The sequence below is a fragment of the Furipterus horrens genome, unplaced genomic scaffold (genome assembly GCF_987537825.1).
Source record: "Furipterus horrens unplaced genomic scaffold, mFurHor1.1.pri manual_scaffold_11, whole genome shotgun sequence".
Taxonomy (NCBI): Eukaryota; Metazoa; Chordata; class Mammalia; order Chiroptera; family Furipteridae; genus Furipterus; species Furipterus horrens.
In genome coordinates this window covers 25,534,605-25,554,221 of record NW_028327181.1, presented here as the reverse complement: position 1 = coordinate 25,554,221, position 19,617 = coordinate 25,534,605, and the positions used below count along the sequence as shown (strand labels likewise).

The 19,617-nt window shown below is 45.2% G+C and overlaps 1 protein-coding gene across 5 annotated transcripts in view; it reads left to right on the top strand.

The window, feature by feature from the left end:
• SNX19 (sorting nexin 19) overlaps positions 1-18,614 on the top strand; it is a 46,446-nt gene extending 27,832 nt beyond the window's left edge. For 2 of the 5 annotated variants that reach the window (XM_090290645.1, XM_090290642.1), the window contains 3 exons: positions 5,764-5,948; positions 6,766-6,853; positions 7,884-9,220. In XM_090290645.1, the coding sequence (XP_090146771.1) occupies positions 5,764-5,948; positions 6,766-6,853; positions 7,884-8,016 (406 nt within the window). In that variant the 3' untranslated portion in view covers positions 8,017-9,220. Of the gene's footprint in view, positions 1-5,763; positions 5,949-6,765; positions 6,854-7,883; positions 9,221-12,575; positions 13,931-17,892 lie in introns of those variants that run through there. The other 3 variants (XM_090290644.1, XM_090290641.1, XM_090290643.1) reach the window with 3 other exon arrangements.
• Positions 18,615-19,617: the final 1,003 nt, after the last annotated feature.

Sequence of the window (19,617 nt, the reverse complement as noted above, 5' to 3'; positions counted from 1 at the left end):
CTCCATTTTCTTCCAATTCTCAAGTAGCCTCTTGCTATGAAATGCTTCTTGGTTCTGTGTTTTTATGTGAATTGATGAGATTAGAATGGATAACCTCTAAGATTCAGCAGATGATTTCTTTAACTTCCTTCCTTGATGAAGAATACACATTTTATTTCCATAACTTGTACATTACTAGTCAAAAACAGAAACTCTTTGTGGCTAGATATAAAAGTATGGAACTCAGGTTCTTAAATTGTGGTGTTTAGGCAGTATTTAGTCTGCTCTTGAAGCACATGTTTTAGAGATGTGGGTCTGTGATTTACAACATAAAAGAAAAAAATTAAAAAAAATTATGTAGACTCCACGAGCCATGTGAGATTTTACAGTAGTCATTGGGAGAAAGAAAAAGGAGTTTCTTGCCCTTGAAGTTCATTTCCTCCTCATTCTTCTCCCAACAAGAAAGGATGGTGACCTCAATACACAGAGGGAAGCAGTGCTGAGCTTTCTCAGACACGGCTGTGTAGCCTGGGTCAGGGCAGTTTCAGGGCTGAGAAGCCTAGAGCCCAGAGCTGCCAGGGTGACACTGAATCAACGCAGGGGCTGTGGCAGGAAGGCCAGGCCTGGGAAAGGAATCAGAAGGAAGAGAAGTGTTAACTTTTATCGGGTGCGAAATTGGCAAACACAGCGTGTGTAAGGGGAAATGCCACGGATGCACACCGCCGCCCTCAGGGGCTCCTTTCTTTCAGCCCTATAGATTGGCGCTACCGGTTTAAGGAGCAAGCGCGCATAGAAACGTGCTCTCACTGTGGGTACAGAACACAGTGTTCATGGTTTACGCCATTGTAAACATTTTACAGGGTGCTTGGGGGGTGCGTGGGAGTGGGGCATGGTCCCAGGAGGCTAAAATCGTGGTTTGGGCTTTTCCCCACTTTTCTTGGAATTTCTAATTTCTTACACTGATGTCAGTGTTTTTCAAAGTGTTCTAAAACTTCAGCTCACAGTAAGAAACACGTTTTATTTTATATCATGACGCACTATGAACACATGCACACGTGCGCACACACGAATACACATTTGATACCTCCATATGGTATATGAAACAAAAAGGTCCAAACACATGAGATGCACTTTTATGTTTTCAATTCTAATCTATTTTTATTTAGATGTATTTAAATGTCATAAATCACAAAGCTGATTACATGGCCTCTAATGCTGTTCATACCACAACTTGAAAAATATCATACTACAGCCACCAGTTTTAAAATGACTGTAAAAATGGCCTGATACGTTGTATCCAAAAGACCCAAAGTCTGAGGCAGTGATTCTCAACTGAGAATATTTTTTTTCCTTCAGACGACATGTGGCAATGTCTGGAGACAGCATGGATTGTCACACAGCTCATGTGGGGGAAGAAGATGCTGCTAAACATTTCACAATGCACTGGACAGCCCTCCACAACAAAGAATTAGCAGTTCAAAGCCCTGTTCCAAGGGCAGTAAAAGGAGGTGACCCTTCTGATCTTCTGGAATTCTGTTTAGAATGATAGAGGCTTTAACCTGATCCTTCTTTTCTCTCTCTTTTCCTTTGAACTGTATCTGGTACGTTAAGATCAGGTTGGAGCATAGCTGCCCTTGGATTGTCTATGCAGTACAGCCCAGTGGCTAACAACGGTACAAGGAATGAGTCTCCCTTCTTTCATTGAGATTGCTCCAGACATTGTTGTTAGAATATTGTTATCGCTCTCAGGAACACTCCCCTGTGCTTTGATTTCACTGTCCTTTCCCCCCCATCTTTCCATTAAGCTGCACTTACTCAGAGCCCCTCCTTACTCACTTCCTCAGCCATAGCAGCTCTTAGGAGAGAAGTGAAGCCAAGCTGGCTAATGAGAGTTACACATGGTCCCTGAGGCTTTCTGCCCTCGTCACCAGATTTGATTCTGCTGTTTTGATGGGAAATGACCTTCTGCTAGCCTTTAAGTGCCATCTTAAGCCCTAGTATCAAACTGTTTCATTTTTTAGCCACTGCTTCATTCCTCTATCTGAAGCTATTTTAGCCCAGGTTCCTTTGAACACAGATGACACTGCGCTCCCTCATCTCTGCATCCTCTCTCCTTCCATGTCTGGCATCAAAGAAGGTCTTGATGTCTCAGTGTCAATCCGCTGTGGCTTTTTTCCCATTCTGTCGCCTATTTCTGGGCCCACTAGTAGGGCGGCCATTTGCTCTGAATCACTCAGAGATGGCCTAACAGAACAGACCGAGCTTGGCTTTTTTACCTCTTCTTTTGTTTGGGAGAAAGGTGTGACTGTAGAAGGAGACATCTCTAAATCAACTATAAAACTGGAATAGTAGTAAAAATAAGACCAGTGCTAATTGAGGCTATTTTCTCTCATATTTACCTCATGTGTTCTATATTACATAAGCAATAGCATTTTTATTTAGTAAGTGATTTCTCATAAATAATTCATAATTAATTGTCAGAGGCATGTATGTGTGTGTATCCACCCTGAAACTTTATAGATTTCTGTTAGCATAATAGTAAGCGGTACCCACATATTCCAGAAACACTGACACATGAATTTCATTCCTTTTGTTTCTAGAGAATGGTGGGACACAATTTTCCTTTAAGCTTCTCCTAGGCTGAGCATAGAAAGGCAGCTTGTGGATTAGAAGATGAAGAGACTAATGAGGAGGAGTTAAGACATCAGTCTCGTTTAATACTCCAAGGCCTAGACTCTTTGCTCCCCCTGCTCTAGCTCAGTTTCAGAGTGATCAATGAAGCGCTGATGGCGTGTGGGTGTTCACCCTACAAAAGGGCGAAGAATGAAAGGAGGGGGAAGGGGTGGGCAGGGTAGAAATGATGGCTGGATGAAGAAACTCTACCTTCTCATCGTTACGATTATTGGTCCTGTGCTCAGAAACAGGAACAGCAAGTGAGACAGAGTCCCTGGCTGTGGCCGTTAACAATTTAAGAAAGACATTGTGTGTCTTAGGGACTGGTCTACAGCTCACAGATTCTCTTTCGTCTGAAGACAGTATTGGCAATGGCAGTAGTGATGGTGGTGATTTTCTTGGTTTGGGCTTGACCATTTTTTTCCTTCCAGATTGAGATATTCGTCATTCGTGACAAGATAACATATCTCAGAAGTTTTATGAACAAGAAAGATTTACTGCCCCAGTTTTCTCCAGGGGCTGCCTGGGGCTAGGAAGTGAAGCCAGGCTAATTCCAGGCTAATGTCCAAGAGAAAGCTCTGTTTTGTTGGAGGGGGAGGGAAGAACCTGGGGGAGAGGAGAATCCTGAAAAGAGTGAATGTTTAAGTCTTTGATCCAAGTGTGTGGTTTGTATCTTTTACCTTCAGGGAATGAAAAGGAAGAAGGAAGCAAACTGTAGCACCTAGCATAAATAGAAGCCACTTTCTAAACTGTATTCCTCTTTTTAGACACGAAGTCCGTCTGATTTCTGCCAGTTTGCACAAGTTGTGTTTCTGATATTCCTGGGGCTGCCTCTCCCAGGGCCTTCTGTTGGTCAGTTCTGTGCCTCGGGCTTATCATGCTGGACAGTGTCTTTGTTTTATGAGCAGCTGATACTTTGCTTGCAGATTTCAATCATCCTCGTCAGTTCTGCTTATCATCTTAGTCAAATCCCACAACTGGACTTGACCCACTGACTCATCCTCATTATCAAGGGCTTATTTTTGCTTTTTCAAAACTTGATTCTTCTCCCTAACATTCCCATTTTGAGTTTGATAACTTGTAGTCTTACAGATTTGTATAAACCTCTAGGTACATACTTTGCCACATGTTAAAATTTGTTTTGCGCTTCAGTCATTAAGTCGCCATGAAAGAGAACCAAAAGGATGCAAGACGAGGTGTTCCTGTCGGCACATTAACATTACTTCCAAATAATCAGGCTTGTGTGTTGTGAGGCAGTGGCCGGGACGCCAGAGCTGCTGCTGGGCTGAGTGGGTGCTGAGCTGCTTCTGAAGAGGGAGTCACAGGCGTTATTGGCTCCAGAGGACAAAAATAAGGTCAAACGGGCTTACTATATGTGTAGTGAATGAGAAACTGAGCTAGAACTAATTCTAGCTGAAGTTTCTTGTTTAGTTTAGGATTCTGACTCTTTGAAGGACTTAAACATACTGGTTTTTAAGTGCTAGTCCTTCTCCCTCCACTCAGTTAGATGAGACCTGTTACACGTCATTCACCTTGCAGAAGTCACACAAGAGCATGTGGCTTGAAGTGAAGGTTGGGTCACTTCTTCCCTGCAGAGAACCCGACCAGGTCATTGTATCCACCCCTTTTGGTGACCCTGTTCTATAAACAGGAACAGAAATTCTTGCTACGGGATCCCTTTCATCAGGCATCTTAGGCTTGCTGAATGAAAAGCCCTATAAAAAGGAGATGCAGCACTAATAATAACAAATACGATCGTGACGGCTATTTTGGGCAAAAGCAACTTTGTTCCACTCTTGGTCTCCATCAGTGTCTGTCTGCCATTCTTGCCCTGCCATTACCTTTCAGACTTCCTATTCTTAGAATTAGTTGTGAGCCCTGACTGGGAGGATTGCAGCCCCCAAGGCTGGAATGCCTAGCTTGAGTGGAATGCAGACTGTCTGGCAGAGTGGAGGTTAAATAAAGTTTGCCTTGGCAGCCTCCCCTGCTCTTGCATGGGTGACAAGTAACTCGGGTAGAGGAGCGATGGCATGAGCTTCACGTGGGGTTATACCCAGAGGGAGTCTTCCATGTATGAGTACAAGTCGTTGATGGTCGATCCCTTACAATCAGAGCCATGCCCGTCTCTACCATGATACATACTAAGGAGGCCTCACTGGCCTTGAACTTCAGCTAGTGACCACATTGCTCTGAAAAAATGCAGGGACAAATAAAGAATTTAAGGTGGAAATCCTTTGTAAGAACTCAGACTTGGCATATCTGCCTCCTCAGAGTTACAAACTTATTTTTGAAATTTAGACAAAGGGAAATTTTTTTATAATAAGAACAGTTGCCAATCAACAAAAATTTCTTGAGCACCAAGGCACTGTCGGAAATTTTTTTAGAAGTATAATGCATAGAACTCCTGTGGTGCTTATAATTTCAGTGGAAAAGTAAAGCTGTAAACACAAGAGAAAATAATTTATATTCCAAAGTAAAATATTAGTTTCAAGCCTGCGCTGCAGAGCTAAGTACCATTGGAGGTCTAAGGGGAGAGAAAGTACTTCTATCTGGAGTGGTCAAGGATTTTTGTGGAGGAGGCGGGATTTAAACAGGTCTTGCCAGTAGGGTGGACATCTGCCATCGCAAAGGAGAGGGCCCCGTCAGTGAGAGAACTATTAGGAGCAAAGGGCAGTAATAGGAAATGCTCAAGACAGGTCATGGGGACTTGAAGATTCACTGGATGTGCACACAGAGGCAAGGGAGAGGGATTTGTGTGAAAGCATCAGAGCCAGAACTATAAAGCTGTGAGCGCACTTCACAGAGCAGTTACAGTGCTTCACACTGGAGGAGAGGGGGAAAGGGTTCCCAGAAGCAGGGCCCCCTCTATTGCTGTGTTCTGTAAAACCCTAGTGTGGTGTGCGGCTTACAGCGGGCACTCGGTGAGTAACAATGTCGCTGTTGTTACTCGTCTTCAAGGTCTGGGTTCCCAAGTGGTTGAGTTGGCTTGGTTTCGTTTGTGAGAGTTGGTGCTAACTCTGCTTTGCCCCGTTCAGACGGCTCACATAACTGACACCCTGCTGCGCCCTTTCCTTCAGGTTTGTCTCCTTTTTCTTTTCTCTTCCACCACAGGTGGCTGGAGGTGCAAGTAGCTAATCTAACATGTCCACAGAGCTGGGTGCAGTACCTCCAACTTCTTCAGGCGTCCATCTGGCCTGGCGGGGTTTTGCCTAAGTGTCCGCGGCCTGTAAGGACCCGGGAACAGAAGGCGGCAGCTGAGAAACAGGCTTTGCAGAGCCTGATGGGAGTCCTGCCAGGTAAGGGGACAATGAGACTGATTATCCTAATAACTGCTCCTTCCAGTCAAGCTTTGCCGCCATGACCCCACAGCCTTCCCAGGTCTAAAAGGGCCGTAAGTCTGGCTAGACTAGGATCCTATTGGCGTTCTCAGGCTAGTTCTCAGGGAGAGTGATCAGGGCTGCGATTCTTTCCCTCCTCACCCACGCGATGCTGAGGGAATGCAGAGGGTCGCTATACCCACACCACGGACAGGAGGTGAGCACCCTGCAGCTGTGGTCTGGGGACGCTCTGCCCGCAGCGCGGGGGCAGGTCTCAAGGCCGTTCCCACCACATGAAGAATCTGGGTTCTCTGACAGCTCATAGCATATGAACCAAGGAAGAAAAGATACGTCCTGCAGAAGCTCAGCCTTGGTAAATTGGGGGCATTGAGTAAGGCACATGCTTCTTAGCAGTGGATAAAAACAAATCGGGTTTTTTTCCTTTGCTTTTGTACTTTTTTTTTGAGGGCAGGAAAGGCAGTTGTCTATGGCTATGCCATGTTAACCAGGGTACAGTAGATGTTATGTACTATTTTTAACCTGTTCTCCAACCTAAACTCTTGCCAGGGGTATCTGCACTTTAGTGGCAGGTTATGAAATTATTTCTTGAGGCCCATTTTTACTTAGAAACCTAACTTAAGAAATATTTTTTTCATAGTTCTTCCCTGTTTCCTAAGGATTGTTAGTTTGGCTGTGTAGTTCAGAGGTATGCCAAAAATGCCCATTTGGATAAAGACAGAACATATAATGAGATGCTTCTATGACATTAAAACCGCATCTGTATTTTTCTCTTCAGATATTGTAGTAGAGTTCCTTGGGGTGAACAAATGCCAGCTCAGCTGGAGCCTAGTCTTGGAGTCATTTCAGCAACCGCTCATCAACAGGTAGGCTGAGAAGTGTGTACCCACCAGCAGCGTAACTGAAGCCATCCCTGGTCTCAGAGGTGCCCCGGGCTTTTAAGTGCATAACCCACGCTGAGAAGAACGGGATCGCAGCCTCTCCTTGCCCTGGGCCCTGGCTGCAGACCAGTGTCCAGATCCACACACACAAAGTAAAACCCACGCTGTTAGCTCCTGGGCACGTGTCGCGTGGCAGTGAGCTGGTGTGGGACCAGCCTCTGTGTCTGCGTTTGGAAGAACTGGATGTGGGCCCCCCACACGAGCTACTGAACATGCCCTGCCACCTCCAGCCCTGTTCAGTGTGCTTAACGGTTCTTTCCGACATCTGCCAGGCTCTGTGAGCACTGAGAACACCCCTGCTCTGTGCATTTCAGCTGTAGGTTCATGGCCTCACAGCAAAGCTGTGCTCAGTATTAGGGTGAGGAATTGTCTTTGTTTAATGAGATTATACTTTGGTAAAGTGACCAGAAATACTGGGTGAATACTCCTAGAATAACTCAGAAGAGGTAGGTATTTCCCTGGCTGGTACCTTGGGATTGAATGCTTCTGAAAAGTGTTGAAGACATCTGCTCCTCTGTCAAACCTTGTCCCAAAGCAGACAGCATTTATTAACTCCCATTTCTCAAGGGTCCTGGCCTTTGCCTCTTTGCCTATAAGGTAGCCTGTAAATCTATAGTAATTAGTTACGAGAAAGAGTCCTGGCAATTCTTAGAAAGTTGATGTCCCTCCCTCACGGGAACAGTGCTCATGTGCTAATGTCACCATATAAATAAACACGGAATTTCCTAAAATCCAGTCTCCAGTTCTATTTCTGCCATTACTGGGGTCATAGCCTTGTTTAGTTCAACAGAGTTTGGTTTCATGGCAGAGGCTTTGTCAGGCTATTTAGGTTTAGAGTCCACTGAGGATATCAGTAATGGGGGTGAGGGGAGGGAAAGTCAGGGTCATAAACAAGATCTGGTGTCTCTTGACTAAGCCCGACCTTTCTCTAAGTTGTTTTGTCTGTTTGTTTCAGGCATTTGATTTATTGCCTCTGGGACATTATCCTGGAATTCCTGGATCTCAGTGCCTCAGCTGAAGAGTCTGCCACGACCACCTCTGCCTCCAGTCCCCCAGACAACCCCAAGCGGGTGGGTGTCTCCCCTTAGCCATAGGTTATTCACTGTTCTTCGGAGGCTGGAAAGGAGAGTTACTGTGCCACTCAGAGACCAGCCAGCAAGCCTGTGCCCTCCGAACGGGGCTGTCGCTTGGAAGGCATGGGACTCAGTGGCCCAGTTTTTCCCTCAGTTCTACTCCGCTTGTAGCAGGTGAGACAGGGATGTATGTACCAATTGTATGTGTGTCCAGTTGTCATATCTTTTTTGTGGTGTTTAGGGTGTTGCTCATGGGTAGCTTATGTTTCCTTTGAAAAAGGAGTCCGTGAGGTAAAGGAATGAGCCCCTTTGCCCTCTGTAAGATGATTTGTCAGGAGCCTGGCCCAGTGCCCACAGGTACCGAATCCCCCAACACACAAACTGCAGATAAACCAAGAAAAAAAGATAGCCGGATTTCCTTGGAGAAGAAGATAATCTTCTGAGCTCTCCGTTCCGACCATGAAACTGAAAGTTCATCCAGGACCATTCTTGAAAGCCAGACCCCTGGTCCTGTCTGGTTTCCCAGCAATTCCAGAAGAGGGAGGGGAAGCATTTCACCAGGGACTTCCTGTTGATTGGCCATCTTCCAACATGTCAGTCCTAGGGAGGATGCCACTGAAGGCTGCTTCCCTGGGCGGCTACACTCTTCCCTCCCAGAAGACTTCAGAGTAGACTGCGGAAGCTTCTGGAAGATCCACCCCACCCTCCACACCCTTTCCTGAAAGAAAATTGCATCACAGGTTTTATTTCTTCTATTTCTTCCCTAAGAGCAGGTCTCCTTGTGACCTGTCTTCCTTCGACAAAATCACAAGGCAACTTGCAGCTCCGTGCTGCCAGAGGGAAGGGAACACTTGCGCCCCAGCTGAGAAGGCCCAGAGAGTGGGGACCCCAGGAATGATGGTGTTCTCTCTTCTCAAGTCTGGCAGGGAACTTTTCATCGGAACCAATAATGGTAGCAAGCTTACAGGGAATTGATTGCCCACGAAAAGATTTTAACTTCCTGTTCTTAAGGACCTAGTTAGTCTTTGAGTACACCAATGATGACGGCAAGGGACTGTATCAGGCTGCAGTGTCTTCAGAAAAAATGGAATAGTTAGACCTGGCCGAGTAACTCAGTTGGTTAGAACTTCATTCCAATACACCAAGGTTGCAGGTTTGATCCCCAGTCAGAGAACATAAAAGAAGCAACCAATAAATGCATAAATAAGGGAACAACAAATCCGTGCTTCTCTCTCTCTCTCTCTCTCTCTCTCTCTCTCTCTCATCAATAACATTTTTTTTTAATGGAACAATTAGGAGAAAGTGTTGGTAGAGAAGGAGGCAGAGGAAAAGTCACGAGTGCTGTACATTAACTGCGCGTGATAAGCTGACAAGGTTTGAAGGGTGTCACTGGGAGCTGTCTGCTCACTCTCATCCTTTAGTCCTGGCCTGTTAGGGCCCTGTTTTCACTGAATTACAGACCCTCCCATTTGGAGGAGGGTTGTAGGGTTAGACTGATAAGGATGGGTGGGTCCAGAACCTGAGCCAAGATTCTCTTAGACTAAAGGAGGTGATGTGCACACAAGTGAAGTGTTTCTGCCAACATCAGCAAACCCGCAGGCTTAAACCATAAAACACGGGCTACTGTAATTGAGAGGTGTTAGGTAATGTTGTTACAGCCTCAAGGCTAGGAGGCGAATGAGATGGTGTCTCCTGGAGCCTTCCATCCTTGGAAGTTGATTGTCACAGTGACTTTCATGGCTCCAAAGTTCCACCAGCATCTTACCTTAGACCCTTACAGGCAGAAGGAGTTCAGCATATGTGTCTGCGGTGAGCGTATGTAGGGGTGTGGGATTGCTCGAGGGCAGCTATCCTGTTGGAGCTCATCCTTTACCTCCTTCATCTGAGGCCATGGTGCTCTTCAGGACAGGTGGCGTCCTGTCTTCTGTTCCCTTCTCTTCCCATGCTTGACCCTCACATTTATGTAGCCACCTGTATCGCTTTGAATCTCTGCCACTAGTCCTGGTTCAGAAGCGGTACAAAACCAGCACATACACTGACACACCAGAAAAGCCTGTGGCTATAAATTGTAAGGAATCTTCTGGCACTTCCAATCCCCCAAAAAATTCATGTATCATTTAATGTTGCATAAGAGACCCCACCTGTGCTCATTCTGCCCCAGAAAGATAAGCTGTCTTTATTCCCTCCTTTTGCCCAAAGGGGAAGTAATGGATGTCGCCAAGGAAATAATCAAAACCCATCTGGCTTTGAAACCACCTGTCAACTTGTTACTTAGGTAACAAGTTCAGACAACAAGGGAGATCAGCATTTGGGTGAGAGCCACAGGTATCAGGAAAAGATACTCCCAGGTGAGACTGATAAAAGGCAATGAAGACTGGAGCTTGCACTGACCCAGAATATTTGTACTTTTTTTTTCCATACCGAGCCCATTCATTTTCCAGCTACTACACTTCCTTTCATCACACCCAACAACAGTTGTTAGGTCCTGGGTGGAGTAAAAATATCTGTAAACATAGCCCCTGGCAATATGAGTTAGGATGCTTTGGACTGAAACTACTAGGAAAATTTCCTGTTCTTTGATAAAATTAGTACCGGAGTGGGTAAGCCCTGGGGGTCAATGGATTCAGCAACTCTGACCTCAGAAAGGGCTAGACTCTTGCCATCTTTCTGCTCTGCTGTTGTAAACATGTAAGTCTGGTCTCAGACCATCTGCCTTTACAGTTGTTGCAGTTTGGGGCATCACATTCATACAAAAATAATATCTGTGAAGGAATAGGGGCATCTCTTTCCTTTTTTTTTTTTTTTTTCTCTTTTAAAGAATTAGGGAACCATTTCCCAGAAGCCCTTCAAGAACCTTTTCATGACTTATTGGCCAGAACTGCCCACCCGTGAGCCAATCCACTGACATTGAGAATGGCATTATCATGATTGACCAGCCATAGTATTTAGCCCCCCAGGGAGGAGGGCACCCTCCAGGAATACCTAAAAAGACATTATTAGATGTTAGCAAGGAAGAAGCAGAGAATGAGTGTTGATAGACACTGTCTGTTACATGGGTCATTCTGCCAACATCAACAAATCCCCCTAGGATCCTCTAAAAATACCTGGTACTAGCTAAGAGGTGACATTTGCTGAAGGTACCACTTGAAGCACTTCCTGTACAGTAACTGACTTAACCTACACATCAACCCTGTAAGGAAGGTTTCACTATATATCCACATTTGTAGATGAGGGACATACAGCACAGAGTCACTTGCAAGGAAATGGCAGAACTTGCTGTAAATCTTGTTGGTTTACCCTCAAGCCTACATTATCACCACTATACTAATCTGCCTTTCTTCTTTCAAAGCAAAATAAGATGGGGTTCTCCCTTTTAAGAAGCCTGTAGTCTAGCAGAGAAGCCAGCAGACTTCTTTGGTAAAAGGCCAGAGAAAAAACATTTTAGGCTTTGTGGCCATGTGTTGTTGGTCTCTGTTGCAACTACTCAGCTCTTCCATTCTCGCATAAAAGCACAGACACTACATATACAAATGACTATGGCTGTGTTCCAATAAAACTATTTACAAAATGGGCAGCCAGCCAGATTTTGGCATATGAGTGGTTTGCAGATAGACCCCTTGTCTAGTGAGTTAGAACAATGCATATCAAAATCGAGTGTATGTATGGTTTACCTGGGATCTTACTAACGGCGTAGAATGCTGTATGTTTAACAAGCTCCCAGGCGTATTCCAAGGAGAATTCTGCTCTTCCACCACACTTTGAGTATCAAGGGGTTAGAACAGACAACTCCAGTTGGGCATGATTATGAAAAGGCACTTGAGATTGGGGGACCATGGAGAGCCTGAGTTGGTGATATATAAATTGACTCCTGAAGGATTAATAAGAATTAGCCAGAGAAAGGTTGTGGGTTCAAGCCCCCCATCGAGGCACATATGGGAGGCAGCTAATTGATGTTTCTCTCTCTCCCACTCCCTCCATCTCCCTGCCACCTTCCTCTGTCTCTAAAAAGACGAGTATATGATTCCACTTACCTGAGGTACCTAGAGTAGTTAAACTGGTGGAAGTGGGCGGAGTGGTGGTTGTAGGCAGTTCGAGGAAGGGGAGAGGCATTGTTGGGTAACTGGTGCAGAGTTCCGGTTTTACAACATGGAAAGGCCCTGGGGATCTTTACAACAGTGTAAGTATACATAACACTGCTGACCTGGGCACTTAAAATGGCTAAGGTGGTAAATTACATGTTATGTATATTTCACTACAATCAAGAAACTTAAAAATAGAAATGGATAGCGTCACGTAGTGCAGCGCAGTAGGAGCACAGCACGCAGGACCGGAGCGCCAGAGGAGGGTCGGAGCTGTCTGGCACAGCATGCGAAGGAACCTGGGATTGTTTCCCTTTGCACAGTGGGAACATTAGAAGACTTCCTGAGTATTTTCCATGCTGGTTGACAGTTCCTATGAGCTTATGGGAAAGAAGGTGGGTGGATAGCACATGTAAACAGTTCTTAGTCCTATGCCTCTTGTCCTGGTCTTGCCTGCTCTCTTAGTCCCATTCTGATCCCCTTCCATTTTTTCAGGTCTGTTCCTACTAATGCCTATACACGAGGGAGCTTCTGGGGCCGGTAAAGTAAGATGAACTTGAAAAAATCATTGGGAACTGATTGAAATCCTAGCCCTACCACTTCATCAACCATGAGGATTTGGTCATCTAGCTTCACTGAGACTCAAATTTCTCCCTTATAAAAAAGGACAAATACATTACAACCTTTTTGAGACATGAATGAGATGCTATATAAGAACAAGCTTTACGAAGTACAAGTGCTATTCTCTGCAAATGTCAGTGGCATCATTTTCTCAGGCCTGTGCTGTCTGCGGGAACAGCTGGCAACGCCCAGCTTCAGGCCCCATTCAGCCAGACTGGCCTCTGGTGGGCCTCAGGTTCCGAAGCCCCTCAGCCTGCTGTTGACTCCAGTCTTCCTTTGCACAGGAGCAAGAAGTGCTTTCCCAGGATAAAGAAGGGGTAGGTTAGCCAGCCATGCTGGATACAAATGGGAATGGGAACTGGGGAAGCAGTGGTAGGGGGTGGGGGAGACCATGATGCTTTTGCAGCAAGTGCTACTGTAATGTGGCACCTGCTTCCTTTCTGCTGGGGGTGCCAGGAATTACAGGGGAGTAGTTGCTCATGCTGCATTTGGGAATGAAAGCCGCCATTGAAGGGTAAATCCCAGCTAGCAAACCTCCAACACTCCTTTGTGGTACAAACAGTGAGAGATGCTGCTACCCACAAAATGGTATTTCTCGCGAGCGAGCCAGTAAGGAGACGCTACCCCAAATATAGCTTTCACACCCTCAGACTGGACTGATGGTTCTTATTACACAGAGACAGCACTGGCTGGTCTAAAATCAAAACAAGACATAAAGCTGGAAGAATGTGTCAAGCGAGAAACAAGTGAAAATCTTCAGAACCTCTTTCCTGCTGTGACCCAATAGCAACAGGGTTTGAAGGCAGGCAACTCTGAAATGGTGGGGAAATTTGGGCACAGCAGTTGCCCTGGCAGATACACTGTGCCATCCGCAAGTTTGCTGAGCATTCTTGCCGCCCCCCTATCACTTCTCACCTGTCTCTGGGCTGAAAGCACATTTCAACTCTGCTTTCTTGGAAGTGAAAACAAGCACATGATGAAATACAAGAGAGCGGCTCCTGGCTTTGATGTTTCTCCACCAACGTGACAAAATCTGGTTTCTCTACATACGTCGATTCTTCAAACCCTACCTACAGACATTAGTCACTAGCACACTATTTCTGGGATGTGGAAGGTTGGAAGGGAAAAATGAGCCCCCAAAAAGTGATATCAAGATCCACACTTAGAAAACATTTCTTGTGGTGACATTATCTACTCATTTTAACCCAAAATAGACCTCCTTGTCACTAGTCAGTGCTTGGGTAATGGCAGACTAATTTTAATATTAGAGCGTTACAGGGATTAGGGTAAGTCTGGGGCTTACGTGTAAACCCACACGTTGGCCTTTCCTTCCCTTTGAGATCCATGTCACTGCCATACCCTGTTGTTGTGAACAATGGAGAGTTGGCTCTAATTACTTCCAGACACTTGGATTAAACCAGGCTAGATAAGCACAGCCATCTGCGATTGCAGATTAAGGCACTAACATGTCTTCAGAAGCTTTGACTTCTCTGCACTGGATTAAACTGGATTTAGTGATCTGTAAACCCCGGTAAACAGCCCTCTTGCCTGTGGCTTGTGAAAGAACCATTCTGCCCCTGTACCTCTGGGAAAGGTTAATTGTGATTTAGCGAAATGTCTGCATTTCGCTTATTGCCACAGAGAGGACAGGCCTTATTAACAACAACAACAACACAACCTTTTGGTGTTATAGCCTTTGCAAATAATTCACATGGAGTCCAGATTCATCACAGCAATGACAAGTCAGTTCCTTTCCAGCTTCATGCGGCTGTGTCAAAAGTTTACCTTCTGTTACCTATAAACACAAAGGGTTCTCTAGGCTTCGCGTGTCTGGAAACATTTCGAGGGCTTGGGGGGCAGGGGGACTTTTACTTGGGTTGGCATGTATTGGGGAGATGGTTTCACAGAAATCTAGGGGCTAATCTGTCTGCTCTGTCCTGCTCTGTCCTTTGGTCCAGGCTCCTCTTTCCACCAGGTATCATACATGACCTTCCTTCAGCTGTGCATAGGTGGGCACCCTCTCTCTGTCAGGGCCAATTCAAGCTCCACCTTTCTCCACGAAGCTTTGTGTGACTGCATCAGTCAAAACTCTCGTTTTTCAGAGTTATTTACACTGCTCCTCAGATCAGTGCGTGTGTGTAGGTAGGTAGATAGGTAGACAGGTTGGTACGTAGATAGTTTGATAGATAGTCTTAGGTGAGAGTGTAATTCCTCAAGGGCAAGGAATGTACTTTGTTTCCCTTTGGTCCTCATTATATCCCTATACCTCCTCCACTTTCCCATGAACAGAGTGGGGCAAAAGTAGGTTTACAGTTGTTCGTATGGAAAATAATATAACAATAAAGAATAGTACAAGAATAAACTCTGTTTCACAAAGTGACAACTGTAAACCTACTTTTGCCCCTCCCTGTATTTACCTAGTACATAGTAAGTACAAAAGAAATACAGAAGCTCATCTAATTAAAGATTATGCTTATTAACCTTTAGGAGGTAAAATGTGTAAATAAATTCAGTAAAAGGAATTTGCTGGGGATAAGATTGACAGAGAGATGAGGGGGAGACAAAAATTTTCTTTTTTAGGACCTTCATTCAAATCAAACGTCAAATGAAAAGTTTGTTTTTATATTTTCTATGCGAAAATCCACACTGTTTGTAACAGTACTGTTTGCTGTACGTGGGCCATAGGTTCTGAAACTGTGAGCTTTTAAAGAAAATCAGTCCTGATTTTAAAATAATTTTTTAAGTTATTCAGTCCCAAAAATACCCAGCAAACACTGTCTACTCCCCTGTCTTCAACCTTCACCTACTCTATGTCACTGGGATCAGAAAACAGAGAAAGAAAGAGGTGGGTTGCAGGGGAGAAAGAGAGAGGAAGGAAGGGAGGGAGGGAGGGAGGGAGGAAGGAAGGAAGGAAGGAAGGAAGGAAGAAAGGAAGGAAGGAAGGAAGGAAGGAAGGAAGGGGAAAAGAAAAGGAAAGAAGAAAAGAAAAAAGTTTGCCTGCAGGAAATATTCTCAACTTTTTCCCTGCCTCAGACACAAATTTGTAAGGCATGCAATTACCATGAAGAGAAAGAGCAATTACTCTTCCACTCTTTCTCTGAGTTATCTTGGAAATCCTATGGTTTCAGATTTAAAATTCTTTATTTCACACCTCTAATAGCTCGTCTAAACAATGTCTAGGATACTACCAGAAAAACTCTTCAAAGACGGAGTAATAACATGGAAGAAAAGAAAGACTCATAAACGTCCCCTCCCGCTCACAGGTGTTTGCTATCTTCCCCAACACATTGCGGCAGCAACTATTCGCCAACACAACAGACCAAAACTAGGCAGCTGCCGTAAGAGCGAAAACTAACGACTCCAAGACATCTGGGTTGGGTGTGGGTCAGTGTGCTGGCCCTGTGGGGATGGAACCACCTGCTGTTTGTGGGCGCAGAATAAGCCTCCAGGCCATGATTTGGCCAAAGGCAAGGGAAAGTAAAGGAGCAAAGGAGGAAGTTCAGTCAGAGAATGAAGACACCCATTTCAGCAAAAGAAGGAAACTAGATAGTTCAGTGCTTGGGTCATATGTTATCTTACAGTCGCACGCCTGAGGAACTCCTCTGCTGCGGAATGAAGTCCCTTCCTTGTGCCAGCGCACATTTGCACAACACGTGGCCGTGGAGCTGTCCCTGGAGCCAAGAGTGGTTCTGGATCCACCCTGGGGGCAGGCTGGTCAGTCTCCAGTGTAAACCTCCTTGGGATTAACCACTTATTCCAATGGAGAGCACTGGGTAATTAACACCAGATCTGTTCCACACAGCTTTGTACCTCCTGCCTATGGGTGAGGACCCCAAAAGTTTCCTTTTCCATGACCTGTTTAGAGGAGAGAGAGAAAGCCGGCACTAATGTTTGAAACAGCAGCTGCTCCCATGTCCAGGTGTGTGCCTTGCTCAGACGTGGGCTTGTGAGTGGCATTCAGGGCAAAAACGTGTCTGGACAGCTCAGGGGGGAGATGAGTGTGCAGGTGTGGATATAACTGTGATAGCTGTGGCCTTCGTGCCTGAAGAGTGGGGCTCTGCTCCTTCCGGCAGTCTGGAGGGGGTTGGGGCAGGGGCTTAGGTTTCAGCAAGCCCCACGTCACCGAGGGTTCACATAGGGAAGAAAGCCCATTGCCAGGGTGGAATGACCTGCGTCCTTCAGAAAAATAGGGTTTCTGTGGATTTTTCCCAAGTGATAGAAATTTTCCTCATCTGGTCTCTCTTTATAGCAGGCAGCCTCGGACCAGCAGTTTTCCTCACCCAATTCCTTCTCTATGTTTGTTTCTGAAACCCTTTTCTTAAAAACAACACTAAGTAACAGGAAAGAAAAAACTTCTGAGAAACTTAACTTCTCCTTTTTCTTGTGCAGCTCCAGAACTGCTTTCTTTCTATCCCTAAATTGCTCTCCTGTGTCAGGTTACCAGTCTTCATGGGTTAACTTGGCTGTCTAACTAGTCTAATTGCCTTTTGGATAAATGAATGTGGAATTCAATTTAAGGATACCTGTCAACCTTAAATACAATGCAATTTCTTGTCTGTGACTCCACATTTTATGTTCTATGAGGAAGATTGCCCTGGTATTCCCATCTTTGAAATAAGCATAAACACCAACCCTAAGATTAAACAACTTGATAAATTCTTTACGTGCTCCAAACTCTTCACACAATGCTATGGGCTAAATGTTTGTGCCCCTCCAGCCTAGTTTGTGCTTTGAAGTTCTCGTCCCTCATGTGATGGTAACAGAAAGGGGACCTTTGGGAGGAAATTGGATTTAGATGTGGCCATGAGGGTGGAGCCCCCATGTAGGGATTAGTGCCCTCATATGAAGAGGAAGATGCACCACAGCTTCCTCTTCCATCATTCACATGAAGAAGAGGTCATGGTGTTACCAGGTAGACCTGAGCTAGAGGGCTCCCCCTTCTTGGTTCTTGTCTTGCTCACGAGAGATGAATTCATGCAAGATACAACATGTATGGTGGAAAGGAGATAGCAAGTATATTTATGAAATACACTTAAGCACAAAGCTGCAAGTGGGTACCCAGTTAGTCTGAGTGCCCCGACTATTGGGATTTTAGGGGTTTTATGCTTGTAGCCAGTTTCTAGAGTCCCCCTTCTCCTCCCCTCTCTAGACTTTGGTATTAACATAAAATTTCAACGGCTTTCTTTCCCAGATAGTGAAAATGGCACATACAAAATGTCAAGGGAGCCCCTCTTCCTGCATTATCATGATTCCAACCCCAAGCGATCTTATCTGACCAGGCTCAGGACTGCTGAGTTAATGAGTGAGACATGTCGCCTTCCCCCTTTGTGCCTGGGTTTGCTGTCTACCCTGCCTAACAATGGGAGTGCATATGAGAAGGTGGCCCCCTGCAAACTGAGAGAAGAAGCCTTAGGGTGAAACCTGCCCTGACAGCACCCTGACCTTGGACTTCGCAGCCTCCAGAACTGTGAGAAATAAATTTCTGTTTCCTACACCACCTTGTCTATGCTATTTGTTCAGACAGCGTGAGCTGACTAAAAGACCCAACTAGAAATCGTAGCCACATCAATCCGTTCCCCTGATTTTAAGTCCATATGCCAAGAGTCAGAGAGTTTAGTGACTTGTTGAGCTTTCCATGGAAAACCTGTTGTCAAAACAGTTCAGACATTAAAACCGTATAAAACAGCTCCTGGAGATATCACTGAAGCTTTCCTCTCCCTCAAATCACCTCTGCAGGTTCAGACTCCTAGAGAAACTTTCTGAAAACTGGTGAGAAAATGCTGAATAATTTGTGCTCAAATAGGAAAGATGATGTGTAAAAGCCAAAAACTGTTGCTAGTTGCCTCTGTTCGTAGTTCTGTATGCCTTTTCTAGCTGCACAACACATAATATGTAATAAAGAAGCCCCTTAAAAAATAAAATGTAATTAAAGAGAAGTTTATCTGAAATGGGCTGGAGTTAGCACAACTTTTGCTTGAAACATAGTCAGCCAACTTCACTGAGAAGCACCTAGTAGTCAAGCATCTATCCTAACCTGCCTCTTATGAAAAAAAAAGGCATGTCTGTAAACCCTGTGAAGGCAGGCTGTCTTGTTCACTGTAGTTTCCCCAGCGTTAAGTATTACACTATGGCACTTGGCTATTTTCTATCATCTCACAAAATCTCGGCAGCCTTGGCTGGTTCCTCCATCCTCTCCACTTAGGCTCGTAACTGATTTTGCCTGCGTGCAGTTGCTTGATCCATAAATGACTCTGGCAGCCTTCTTCTGTCCGTGAGTAATATTTTTCCTTCCTTCCGATGGGCATGGAATCCTTGTTGCCATCCGGCAATTTTCTTTCCATCTTCCTACACACACAATAAAGCCCACACCCCTCAAAATCCCCTTAACTAAACCAGATGACAGAAAGAACACCAAGTTCCATGTGAGCAAGGTGAAGCCTTAGGCTCTCCTCTCCTGCAGACTGCCCCTTTGTTCTGAAAACAGACCAGCTTCTTGGTGGGGCACTAAGCATATTCATAGATGTAGCAGCCTCCCTCTAAAACCCAGGAAGCTCTGAGGGACCTGTTGCCACAATAACCAGCTAGCTCCTGACTCTAACACCTTTGGAGACTGGCTGAGGTGGAAATGTCCCCAGAAACAACTCTTAACCGTGATCCATCTCATAAGTGCATATTGCAGCTGGAACAGCTTTGTGGAGGGAAAGGGCCTCTTTATCACAGTGGGAGGAATCTGATGCATTCTGGTCTCAAAACATGGTGTTGATTTCCCACCTAAGAGACATATTCTCCAATCTCCAACCCAACCCTGGTGAAAGATCCCCCTCCCTCTGCTCTTTGTCACATTCAACATTGTTTATAATGCTAAGCTAAAGCGGGAGGGAGCAATACCATCAGAGGATTTGAATTATCTCCTTGT